Source organism: Artemia franciscana, chromosome 5 (genome assembly GCF_032884065.1).
Source record: "Artemia franciscana chromosome 5, ASM3288406v1, whole genome shotgun sequence".
Lineage (NCBI taxonomy): Eukaryota > Metazoa > Arthropoda > Branchiopoda > Anostraca > Artemiidae > Artemia > Artemia franciscana.
In genome coordinates, this window is record NC_088867.1 from 44,564,711 (window position 1) to 44,578,697 (window position 13,987).

Here is a 13,987-nt window from a genome sequence, read left to right on the forward strand (position 1 = left end):
GTAAAGAACCGTAAGCTTCAATGCATTATTTTTCATTTCCCTTTTTATGTGAGCCGCTTCATATGGAGGGGGTGAAGCTAAATATATTTTAATTGTTTTTCTTTTATAATTACAACATTGAAAAATCAAAAAAAGAAATTCTTGACTATTGAATTGCTGAAAATCCATGGATTTTATATTTACGTGTTAAACATTCGACACATCTTCGTTCGCTCTTTCAGGACATTAAATAAAAAAAACAAGTTTTTTTTTTAATGAAAGTAAGGAGCTACATTAAAACTTAAAACGAATAGAAATTACTCCGTATATGAAAAGGGCTTTTCCTCCTCAACGCCTCCCTCTTTACGCTAAAGTTTGACTCTTTCTCTTATCTCTACTTTTTAAAACAGTAAAAAACTTTAACGTAAAGAGCGGGGCGTTGAGGAGGAAAAGCCCTTTTCATATACAGAGTAATTTCTGTTCGTTTTAAGTTTTAATATCGCTCCTTACTTTCATTTAAAAAAACTTGTTATTTTTATTTTATTTCTGGACGTTTTTTAATTCATGCATGTTTTGATCTTGGCTCTCCGCACATAAATAATTAAAACGAAATTTGCATATTAATTTTCTTTTTGGCTAAATGGCTCATAGTTGTAATTGGAATATTTTGAGAAAAAGGAGAGAGGGAGGAAGCCTAGTTGCCCTCCGGTTTTTTTATTACTTAAAAAGGCAATTAGAACTTTTAATTGTTTTACGAACATTTTCATTAGTAAAAAATATACGTATTTTACGAATTAACTTACGTAACGAAATTGTATATTCGTATATTTTTATTGCGTATATGAGGGAGTTCACCCCTCGTCGATACCCCGCTCTTTACACTAAACCTTAAATTCTGTCCCAATTCCTTAAGAATGACCCTTGAATCACAAAGGCCGTAGAATAAATAGTTTAAATTACTAAAAATACTTTAGCGTAAAGAGCGAGGTATTACGAAGAGGTAAACCCCTCATATGCGCAATAATTTCTGCTCGTTTTAAGTTTTAATGCTGCTCCTGACTTTCAGTAGAAAAAAGCTTCTCATATTTATTTTTTCATTGTTTTTTTAAATAATGCAAAAAAATCCTGCGCCCCCTTCATTGAAAGTCTCTTCCGCCGTGAGAAGTTTTTCCATGGAAAGATCCTCCCACGTAACCCCCCCCCCCGCCTCAACTCACCCTCCCAAACCAAAAAAATCCCCCTGAAAACGTCCGTACACTTCCCAGTAACCATTACTATATGTAAACACAGGTCAAAGTTTGTAACTTGCAACCCCTCCCACGGGGACTGCGGGGTAGTAAGTCGTCCCCAAAGACATAGTTATTGGGTTTTTCGAATATGGTGAATAAAATGGCTATCTCAGAATTTTGATCCGGTAACTTTGGGGAAAAAATGAGCGTGGGAGGGGGCCTAGGTGCCCTCCAATTTTTTGGCCACTTAAAAAGGGCACTAGAACTTTTAATTTCCGTTAGAATGAGCCCTCTTGCGACATTCTAGGACAACTGGGTCGATACGATCACCCCTGGGAAAAAAAAACAAACAAATAAACACGCATCCGTGATCTGTCTTCTGGCAAAAAATGCGAAATTCCACATTTTTGTAGATGGAGCTTGAAACTTCTTTAATGAGGTTCTCTGATACGCTGAATCTGATGGTGTGATTAAGATTATGTGTCGTTAAGATTGTATGACTTTTAGGGGGTGTTTTCCCCTATTTTCTAAAATGAGGCAAAGTTTCTCAGGCTTGTAACTTTTGATAGGTAAGACTAATCTTGATGAAAGTTATATATTTAAAATCAGCATTAAAATGCAATTTTTTTGATGAAACTATTGGTATCAAAATTCCATTTTTTAGAGTTTCGGTTAAAATTGAGCCGGGTCGCTCCTTACTACAGTTCGTTACCACGAGACGTTACGCGGAGTCTGACGGTGCAATTTTTATTAAGATCCTGACTTTTAGGGAACTGTCCCCCCTTTTTTCAAAAATAAGGTAGATTTTCTCAGGCTCGTAACCTTTGATGGGTAAAACTATACTTGATGATACTTATATATTTAAAATCAGCATTAAAATGCAATTTTTTTACGTAACTATTGGTATCAGAATTCCATTTTTTAGAGTTTCGGTTACTATTGAGCCGGGTCGCTCCTTACTACAGTTCGTTACCACGAACTGTTTGATTAAATAAAAAAAAAGTTTTTTCAACTGAAAGTAAGGAGCGACATTAAAACTTAAAACGAACAGAAATTACTCTGTATGTGAAAGGGGCTTTTCCTCCTCAACGCCCCGCTCTTGGCGCTAAAGTTTGACTTTTCTCTTAACTCTACTTTTTAAAACAGTAAAAAAAACTTTAGTATAAATTATATATATATATATATATATATATATATATATATATATATATATATATATATATATATATATATATATATATATATATATACATATATATATATATATATATATATATATATATATATATATATATATATATATATAATATATATATATACATATATATATATATATATATTAATATATATATATATATATATATATATATATATATATATATATATATATATATATATATATATATATATATATATATATATATGGATGTATATATATATGTATATATATATATATATATATATATATATATATATATATATATATATATATATATATATATATATATATATAAATATATATGTTGTACGTGAATAATTATCTTGATTTCTGTTTGTTATAGGTTTTATTTATTAATTTAGGTTTGAATTATTACACAGATTTATTTCTGCTTTTCTTAAGTTGTATTATGGCTCTTTACTTTTCTTAGAAAAACTTATTTTAACTTATTTTTAAGTTAATTTAGCTCGAAGTAGCACTGTGTCCTATTGTGTGTAACGAGAGGATAAAAGACAGAAGAGATTGGCTTTAAAAGGATGGTAGGCTCGGATGCAAATAAGATGGGGTTGGAGACAGAATCAGACGAATGGTGGAAAGTAAAAAGCCGGTTAAGTGACGACGATACAGTACTATACAGTAGGCAGCCCATTTGGCAATCCAATGGAAAACTGAAGCGCTTTTTTTTATTTACTCGAAAATGCAAAATTTATGCTGTAACAATAATCCGACAGGTAAAATTGATCTTCAGGGGTACTGTTGTCGCATCAAAAACAGGACTTTTAGTGGACGTTTTGAAAAATTAGTTTTTAAGAAGGTTTAGTTGAAAATTTGAGTTCTTAGGGTAACTTATCGTCAGCATATTCCCTGCTAGATTTGTCTCTCGCTAGTTTATTTTTAGAAGTGTATTGAGGAAAATATGCGACTCTTAAGTTTATTTGTCCAAAGAACCTAAGAGTTGGAACAATCATGAAAAATGATGGTGTTTATGCAAAACACCTGTCAAATAATTTTTCTCCAATGTTAACTGCTGTTTTTATTTATATGTCAAGAGAACCTTTTTACGTTATTTGCCAAGAGTTCTTGCTAACTTTTTTCTCTTTTTCTTTCTGTTATAGTAGAGAGAGCATTGGTTTCGAAGCCCGTTTCGTTGACGCCAAACTACTAATCTTTTATTACAATTAGTTTTTTATAGCGATCATAAACAATTTTCATAAACAATAAAATTCACGACCTCTCTTTGTTCTTACATAAGTGGGGAATTATACCAGCAAGGAAGTCATTTCACTCTTTTTAGAGGCAGATTAGAGGCCCAGAATGAAGCTCATTACACCGTTGAAAATTAAAAACTTTTCCGAGGGGGTGGTAAATTACACACACTGTTACAATAAAGGCAAGGTAACAAAAAAGGTTACATATTCCTTTTGAACCACAAATTTTACAAATAAACAATCACATTAATACCCCTTGGCTGCTTATTTTTTACCTTGTTTATTGTTGACCTTGTTTTATTGTTGTTTTTATTGTTTTATTGTTATTGTTTTATTGTTGTTTTATTGTTTATTTTTCTTGTTTATTGTTGTTTATTTTTTACCTTGTTGTTTGAACTTGGTAAATTTGGGGCAGTTTATAATACTGACCTTTAAATAAGGCAAACATACCATTCGATGCTTTTTTTATGGACTTATCAAATATAATAATCGCTTTACTCGGAAATACAATTTTAGGCCCATTACAGGCCTTCAAAAATGATGTCTTTTTCTCTTATTTGTGGTTATATAAAAGGGTTTAAAGCAGAAATTCTTGCTCCATTATTTGTTGAGTAATTGTACTCAGTTCATTTCAACTGCAGCTCAGCTATATCCCCCCCCCCTCTTTTGCAAATATATAGCTCAAATTATATATTTACGAAGTGTTTTCTGGTTCTCAATTTCGTTGCAGTCGATTCAGTTTACGGGTAAACCGGTTTATGTTTCATTTACACATTGCGGAAATTCGTCCGGATTTAGCAATCCGTGCGGAGGTTCCGTCCGTTTTCGTGCTTAAAAAATTCACTAGCTTCTCCAACGATTTGGTCAAATCAGACAGATTCTTGGCAAGAACTTTAAATGAATGAAACCATTACTATGGAACGTCAAGATCTTTGTTGTTTAAGACTAAATTTCTTTCTCTTTTTGTCTTCTGTGCCTCCTTCGCATTATAAGGACTGAAGTGAGAGTCCAATTAGCCAACATTCTTCTTTTAGTATTTGTCCTCATCCACACTGATGCATTTATTTGAATACTTTACATTAAATGGAGCGTTTTCTGGGCCATCGGTCGAAAAGATAAAGTGCATTTCCGCAATGTGTAAAGGAGCCATTAAACAAGAGTTATGCTAACAGCAGCATTTAAGCGGTGTAAAAAATATAGACAATATCAACAAGAGTGATGCTAACAGCAGTATATAAGCGGAATCAAAAATATAACGACGAAGACCACACTGCCTTTCCATAACAAACAAATACAAAGTAGAGACAATAGGGAAAATCTTTTCAAGACAGTGGAAATCAGTTCTGTGAATAGTTCGGCCCTATGTCCAAGGGCCGTCTCCAGCACAATACGAGAACAAGAGAAAAAATATGTATATATAAATAAACTTACATTAAATTGTGAGAATTAAAACTAAATAATGTTTTTTTTTAAAATAGCCCTAGCGTCCTTACTTCAACGAAGTTCAACCAGGACTGACAAAAAGAATGAAGTGAGAATATAAATTCATTCAAACTAAAGAGAACAAAGTGATTAAATGCAATTTCTCAGAGCCAACTTTGCTTTTTTAGCAGCCTGTCTCAAAGGCCAGCTACGAAAAGGTGTTAGACATATCCTCTCTCCCCTCCTTTTCAAAAATGTTCCCAAGGGGAATAATTTGATTAAGGGTAATTATCATTTTCGAAGCATTCCTATCCAAAAGTTAATCTGTAGCGTAAAGTCCGAGAGGTTTCAGCCTCTCTTCGTGTCCAGAGTAGCCTTGGACACAATATTAAAGATAGCAGAAATTATATAAACCAAAGGTTTTGTACTAAAAGGCAAAGAGTGTTGTAGTAAAATAGAAAAAAAAAACATGGATTATCCCGTAAACAAATGGGCTAAGCCTCCTACTCTTAAAGCCAAGTTCTCCGCTATAGGTATTGATCATGCTCTCAATAAAGTATAATTTAAACTTTAGCGTACACGGGAAAGGGGGTTGAGAGTTTTTATTATTGGCAGAGTAGTTGGTATTAGTTTTAATTTTTAATATTATCTGCTTTAATTCGTAACAGCTTAATGGAGAGCTTAATAGAATGTGACTAATATTATTAGTTTCTAATCACAAAATTTTTATCCATACATTTTTTACTATGTTCGGTGGATGCGGAAGAGTAGCAGGGGCTCTGAGGTATATATTAGGGTGGAGAGGGGGCCAACTCTCGTTAAAATGATGTAAAATTCAGTCTCCAAAAAACAAATTTTTCACAAATTAACATGTTGCATTGGCTCCTTCATTGGATTTATTTGTTTAAATACTATTTTCTTCTGTAAAATAGTAAATGGTAAATTCAACTCAAATTGATATAAAAAGATAAATTCAGAGTGTTATCTTCTGATTTTGAATATTAATACTTGTTTATTTCAGGTTTTAAATCCATACTAATTGAGTTTGTCTTTAATTTCTGCACTTTATAATCATTCACATAATAATACTTAATAATATATGTACATTATGATAGGTTTCATCAAATGCAAGTTAACCTATAGTGGAGAGAGCCTGTCATATTTAGTATGACTTCTGCCTGTTACAAGGCTTAAGATCGCTCTTTACTTCCCTATGGAAAAAGTAAATTTGTAGAGTTTTTCAGCACAAAGAACTTTACCGGTACTGCCTATCTCCAAGTGTTGGCAATGCTAACCAGTAAACCATTTAACCGAAGCGAACCAGCACTTCATGGTATGTAATGGCTGGACTATCTTGCCTGCCACTAAATCAGATTATTTGGTATAGTCTTTTTATTCAGTCAACAAATGTTAAGGACAGATTTCTTGTAGAAAAGCACATCTGTTAATATTAATCTTTTTAGCAGTTGGAAATTTTTAAAAACATTCTTACCCATCTAAAAGGAAAACGATCAGCTTCTGTTTTTCCTCACTCTTTTCACCATGTTCATGGTGTGAAGGCAAGACTATCCCTCCTGCTGCGAGACTTATGTAGCAAGAAATCAAAAGAATAAAGGCACTTCTCATTTCTGAAAAAAAAATGATACTTTCAAAGATGTGCACATAGCAGGAACACTTTTTAATATAAAGTCTTTTTGTGTTTTCAAAAGGAATAATTCATGCAGTCACATTGTCTGAGAAACTATAATTTCGTAAGACTTGCACAAAAAAAATGCTTTCTCGTGTTCTCTTCTTTAATACAGTGCCTTCAAGATGGAAATAAAGAAAAGGCTTAGAATAGCTTAGAAAATAAGAGTAAACCATCTTGTGCCTATTTCACGTTGGTTAAATAGGCCAATCATGCTGGTTTACTTAAGTTCAGTAAGAATTCGAACTTGATTTTTGTTAGCGGATTACATTCAGCTGATTAAATAGGCAATTTTACATTCTTATGTTAAGTAGCTTGCGTTACGCAATGGCAATATGAAACAGCTTTTATCTCGTCTGCCAAAAAATTGCAGAATAATTTTGGAGAGCCCTTTTAGCAAGAAAATAAGCAACAAATGACATGATAAATCTACTAACCTCCCGTTTGTTTATTCCTGATGTAAAGAGGCCCACTTAGGTTGACGTAAAAGTATAGAGGAGGTATGGTCACTATGGAATAGCAATCGTAAATTGATTCAGATTCAGATTCATTTATTCAAAAATTCATATTCATCAAAATCTTCAACTTGCCCAAATGGAGAGACAAGCTCGACTACTGGGCAAGACATAAACAAAATTTAACAATCCTCATTGATACAGAACAAACAAAAAATGAACCACTATTTCATCAATAAATAAAAAAAAGAGTATCTTTAATGAGAGTATTTAAGGTGGAGTAAGTGGAGTGAGGCCAAAATAAAATAAAAAATTAAAAATTTTTACCAACCGTTCTTGCAAGCAGATTCCATTATATGACTTTTTAATCGTCTCTTGAAAGATCCTTTTGGTAACTCAACAAATTTATTTAATGAATATTTGTTGGCTATTGATGGGATCATATACCGGAGGTTGAAACGGGATCTTTCATTTTTCACCAGAGGAAGTTTGTATGGGTGAACACATCTAGTTGTCAGTGAATTTTGATGTTTGGACAGTAAATTCTGGTCAAAAAAGAAATTATGTACATGTTGAATCTTAAAAAAACAACTAGATAATAGGAGATGAGATTTCTGTGTGAGAGTCATTATGTCTAGAAACAGGTAAGAGGTACGTGTTTCAGAGTGGATATCTGTACTCCTCGGGTGTTGTAAAAACTTATCTAGAATTCGAATAGCTTTGTTTTGCAGGGTTTGTAGTGGTTTAATATGTGATTTAAAAGTCAGCAAAAATATAGCTGAGCAATATTGGATTTGTGCATCAATTAGGCAAAAATATAGGATTCTTAGAACCTTATATGAGAATAAAAATTTTAGTCGGTGGAGCAAACCTATATATTTTGATAATTTTAATCTCAACAACGAAATATGTGTTTTAAAATTCATGGTAGGGTCAAAAACGATACCTAAATATTTTGCTGTGTATACTCTTTTGATTTCATGAATAGTATCAATGGTAATTTCATTCAGAGAAATATTTTTCAACTTTTGATTTGATCTTCCATAAATAATAAATTCTGTTTTAACAAAATTAGGGACAAGTTTGTTAATTTGGGACCAATTTGTGACGGATTTTGCAACTTCAATCAGTTTTTCTTTCAGTGCATCTAATGTTGGTGCTTTTAAACTTGCTGCAGTATCATCCGCAAACATAATTGTTAATGCATTTTCAGTAGTAGAATTTGGGAGATCATTTATATATATTAAAAATAATAGAGGTCCTAAAATTGAACCTTGCGGTACACCGATATTATTATTCGATGTCTCAGACGAATATTCACCATCAATATCTACCACAAACCTTCGATTGTGCAAATATGATTTGATTAATTTTAAAGGTACTCCTCTTATTCCCGTATTTTCAAGTTTTTTAAATAGAATTTCGTGATTTAAAGTGTCGAAAGCTTTCTTAATATCAAAAAACAATGTAGCTGCTAAACAATCATCATCTAAAGCATCATTAATGAAAATATGTGTTGCGGCGACAGCATCTTCTGTCGATCTATCTTTTAAAAAACCAAACTGGAACTTCGAAAAAAAAATTATCTTTTCCAGAAATGATGTAAGTCTATATTTCATTATTTTTTCAAAAACTTTAGCCAGTGGGGAAAGGAGTGCAATAGGACGGTAATTATTGGGATCTTGAGCCTCCCCTTTTTTAAATATAGGGATTATTTTAGCCTTTTTCAGAAGATCAGGGAAAACACCATTTTTTATGCTCTTATTTATAACATCTGCAAGAGGTTCATATATTACTCCTGATATTTTCTTTAAGAGATTTGTCGATATATCATCTACTGAAGCCGAATTTCCTCTCTTTAAATCACTAATAGCTTTTTGGTATTCATCAAATGATACTGGTTTTCATATACAATGATTTATCTTCGTTTTGGGGCATAAATCGTGTATAATCTGATGGCTTATCCAAAAGATCTCTAACCAATTCTTCACCTATTTTACTGAAATGCTTAGCAAATAATTCTGCGATATCCTTTTTTCAGTTGATTCATTAGCGTCATTTCCATTATTAAGAAAAGTCGGTATTGATCTTCGTTTATTTTTATTTAATTTATCACGCAATATTTCCCACATTTTCTGTTGGGACGCAGCTGAAGTTATTTCCTTCTCATAATAATTTCTTTCACTTTCTCTCAAAGTTCTAGTCAGAGTGTTTTTGTACAATTTGAATTTCTGGATGTTTTCATCAGACGGATAGTTGCATTTAATTTTGTATAGTCTATTTTTTTCATTAATACATTTCAACAGTCTCGGAGATATCCATGGTTTTTGTGGCATTGACTTGGTTGTTTTCCTTTTAACTTTCGGACATATATCACTATAAACATCATTAAATGATTTATAAAACATTTCCAATGCCTTGTTTGCATCCTCAGTACTGACTACTTCCTTCCAATCTATATCTCCTAGCTTAATAATTAAACGCGCAATTGATTCATCATTTATTATACGACCTGTTTTTTCAATCCGTTTATTTTTTTTAGATCTGGCCAAATTAAATTCAGAAATTATCACACCGTGATCTGAGATATCGTTTAATATTACAAAAGTTGAAAAACAAATACTATTAGAAAAAATATTATCAATTAATGTTGCTCCAATATCATCTATTCGGGTTGGAATCAGACATGATGGGAGCAGTCCTTGACAAAGCATTAGTTCTAAAAATTCTCTTATCTTCGAATCATTTTGCTTTGCTTGAATTTGCTTGACATTTAATTTTGTAACTGAGATCTAGACCTCCTTAAGGATTACAGTGAAATCTTCGGTAAACAGGCAATGCTTTCTAATGTATGGAAAATTTCGTCTTGAAAAATTTTTTGTTTGGATACCCACGTATAATGTTAAGAAATGCAGAACGCATCTCTTATCTAACCAAATTGCATATATTTTAGTGTACATTAGATTTTCAAAAAAAAAGAAGTGATTAATTAACTGAAATTAAGATGGAAAACTGAGATGAGATATATATCAGCCACTACAGCTAAACCACAGAAATCATGATAAAGCTGAAATAAGTCCAACAGACAAATTAAGACATAATCCAAGAACAATAGTCCAAAATTTCGGCAATAGTCCGAAACAGTTTCTATTTTTAAGAGTATTCAATTGGAACGACCAAACTATCTCTTAGAGGATTGTTGTGGCTGCTTAATGAATGACTGCATCGAAATAATAGAAGTTGGTACGTGTTATAGCAACCACACTCAGGTTCTTGATCTGAGTAAAACCGGTTTTTTTGTCTGCATTTGGAGATAATCATCCTAGTTTCAGTGAGATAAGCTACTCTGCAGGTATATTATAATTAGATATTTAATATATAGAGTTGGTTAGAATAGGTATTTAATATAATGTGTTCTGGACGGCCTGCATTCCATATTCTCTGTGTAGTTTCCATAATTTTGTTACTAGAAATAGTTAGTGCTTCTTTTTTTGTTAATACTTTAGCACCTAAGTACCTACATATAACCTAAGTACCTACAGTACCTACATTATAGCACCTAAGTACCTAAAATGCAATTTACTGAATAGCTCCACAACCAAAAGACTGGAGAAGGAAACTTTAGAAGCCAAAACCGAACTGTAGGTTGCTGGGGTAGCATTATGATGGTCTAGTTGGTTAACACCACTTTCACACTTGATGATCGGAATTGGGTGCATTGACATGATTTATTACCGTTGGTCAAAATTCGGTGAATTCTGGCTTCTCTACCATCATATGAGCTCTTAAACCGTGAAGCAGCTCAAAAGACTGTAAATTTTTGATGGTATTTGAGCCTATTCCATTCAATGTCTGGCTTACAGTTGGTTTGGCCCTTTTTGATGACTTCTTTGTCGTCTTTTAATCTCCTGTGCAGCTCTAAGTGTTCCTTCCAGACATGATTGTGTCAAACTTTATCTCCTAGAATATACTAAACCAAATATTCGATCTCTTTAACTTGCTATTTGATTCCCCACTGTGATCTGTAATTTCCCGCGATTTTCACTTTTGATTGAAGCATTAAACACACTCTAAAAAATAACGAAGTAATACTACCACATCCCAAGAAAAAAAAGTATTGAATTTTCATTAACTGGGGCATGGAAAGCCCCATCTTCTATGTTAAATATTTTAAGCTTTGATGGTGATAAAAGACGTATAAGAGCATTGATTTTGGTTTCTATCTATAGCCTTGATCTGGCAATATTGTCTTTGTTACTTTTCTGTTTTACTGAGCTTTCTAATTAAGCTATAATATAAATTAGATATAATACTAGTTAGAGCTTTTTAATAAATTAAGCTATTTCATGCAAATTCTTCTTCTATTTGTATAAGAAAACGATGAATACAAGTTTAATTATTTTAACACAGACTTGTAGAGGGTTTTGAAAAGAATAATTTTAATTTTAGTTTTTTTTTCCAATTAACATAAAAAAGGGGCTTTCATCAATTTACCTTTTTTCTTCTACAATTTGTTACCATAGGTTTTACATTGGTTGTTATAACATCATCTTTTATCATCAACTATATATATTGATTCACAAAATTCCACGAGAAACTTCGGTTGTTGCAGCTTGGAACGTAATGAGGAAACCATGTCTAATGAGTCTTGTTTTTGCACATACAATTGCTACTGATAACTGTCAACCAGGTTATGGAAACACAACGAAGAAATAGCAAAAATGTGATAGTCACAGAGTTATGATTAGAAAAAATAAAAAAAATGATATTCTAAGCGTCTCAATCTTTATAACAATTAAAACGTGGCAACACAAAACTTTAAAACACAAAATTGGTGCGGATTTATTCTTCGAATGCAAATATTTTCAAGTCTATTTTTGTCATTCGTGTTTTGTTTTAATTCCAAGCTCAAAACCCATACAATTTTCTCCATTATCCATTGTGAAATTGCTAGAGAAGTGTACAAACAATTTCTAAAAAGGGTTTTCATTTGGCTTGTGGAAACACAACTGTAACTAAATTTTTTTCACTAGGATGGCACACCAAATTTTTTTTTCTTTCGTATTGATTAATTATTTTCAATGACTGTAATGTCTTTAATTCTATGAAATAAAATAAAAAAACAACTTTTTTCAACTGATGGTAAGGAGTAGCACTAAACCTTAAAACGAACAGAAATTATTGCACATATGAGGGAGTTCGCCTCCTCGTCAATACCTTGTTCTTAACACTAAAGTTCGAATTGTGTCCCAATTCCTTAAGAATGACTCCTTAACCACAAATACTCTTCAATTAGAACATAACTCTTGTAAGAATAGAACAACAGATCTTTTAAAAGTACTAAAAATAACTTTAGAGTAAAGAGTGAGGCATTGACGAGGGGGAAACCCCCCTCATATACGCAATAATTTCTGTTCGTTTTAAGTTTTGATGTTGCTCCTTACTTTCAGTTGAAAAAGCTTATTTTTTATTTAATTTCTTTTTGTTAAATAATGCTGGGAATCCGTCTCCCCTTCCATGGAGAATTCCTATCCTCAGTTGAATGATCCTACCACGTAACCTCCCAAACTTCCTCTCCAGAAAAATCCACCTGAAAAAGTCTATATACTTTCAAATAAACAAGACTATATGTAAACAATGAGAAAAGCTCATATCGTGCAGCTCTTCCCCCAAGGACTGGGGGGGGGGTTCAGTCATCCTGAAAAACATAGCTATTTGATATCCCGACTATTCTGAGTAAAATGGCTATTTCAAATTCTTTTTTCGGGTACTTTTGGGGAAAATGAGCGTGAGAGGGGGCTAGCTGCCCTCCAATATTTCTGGGTAGTTAAAAAGTGCACTAGAACTTTTAGTTTCATATCAAATGAAGCCTCTCCCGATTTTCTGCGATTAGTGCTTCGATATTATCACCCTTGGGAAAAAAACAAACAAATAAAACAAACAGATAAATACACATCCATAATCTTTTTTTTTACCTTTCAAATCCTGTGGAAAAATGATCCTTTTTTTACTTGTTTTTTACTTTTCAAATCTATTTTTCAGAACTTACATCAAGGAAACGATACTGCTTTCCTAGGTATTTTAAATATCACTTTTGTTTCACCGAATATCAAACCTTAAAATTGGACCTAAAATAAAATCTTCCTTAAGCTTGCTACAAGAAGGAAGTCACTATAAATTTGTGTTTTTGTTGGAGATGAATAAAAGTAAGTATTTTTCCGTAGATAAGAGTACAGTGATCAAGAATTTAGTCAAGATCCGTTTTTTATAAAAATTTCCTCTTTTCAGGCGTATCTTTTAAGAATTGACAGAGATTCAAACCGTGGGAACAAAAAGCCGAAATACTTGAAATGAAGCAGCTAGAACCTTAGTAAAAACAGAAACTAAATTCATCAGACACCTATTCCTTCATCAATATTAGACCCAACATATCAAAGAACCATCTATTCCTAATGTCAATATCAAAATAAAACCGGTAATGTCAGTATCTTAAGGTACCATTTAAGCATTTGAGACTCCACTAAATTTGCAGTTTTATCAATGAATTCATGCCCAACAGGAACGATCAATATCGTATTCTCAATTTCACAGAATCTACAGGTCAAAAACAATTTCCAAGAAGTGGAACTAGTTTCAATAGCTCACAATTTTGGGTTAGTTGAAATAAATATGCGACTACTGGTTAATTGCAATAATTCAAACGAAACAACTGGTTATTTGCAAGAGTAAAAACAGCTATAATCAACGATGATTTTGCAATCATGAGCGGTGATGTAGAATTGCAAATT

At 32.3% G+C, this 13,987-nt stretch overlaps 1 protein-coding gene and 1 long non-coding RNA gene across 2 annotated transcripts in view; one reads left to right on the forward strand and one right to left on the reverse strand.

Annotated features, from left to right (window-relative positions):
• Window positions 1-13,828, forward strand: part of LOC136027470 (uncharacterized) — a 38,949-nt gene extending 25,121 nt beyond the window's left edge. The window contains exon 3 of the long non-coding RNA XR_010617605.1: window positions 13,488-13,828. This is a non-coding gene — a long non-coding RNA (uncharacterized LOC136027470). The remainder of the gene's footprint in view (window positions 1-13,487) is intronic.
• LOC136027469 (glycerophosphocholine cholinephosphodiesterase ENPP6-like) overlaps window positions 1-13,987 on the reverse strand; it is a 68,151-nt gene that overhangs the window by 41,391 nt on the left and 12,773 nt on the right. Inside the window, exon 2 of the mRNA XM_065704764.1 lies at window positions 6,550-6,685. Coding sequence (XP_065560836.1) covers window positions 6,550-6,683 — 134 coding nt within the window. The 5' untranslated portion in view covers window positions 6,684-6,685. The remainder of the gene's footprint in view (window positions 1-6,549; window positions 6,686-13,987) is intronic.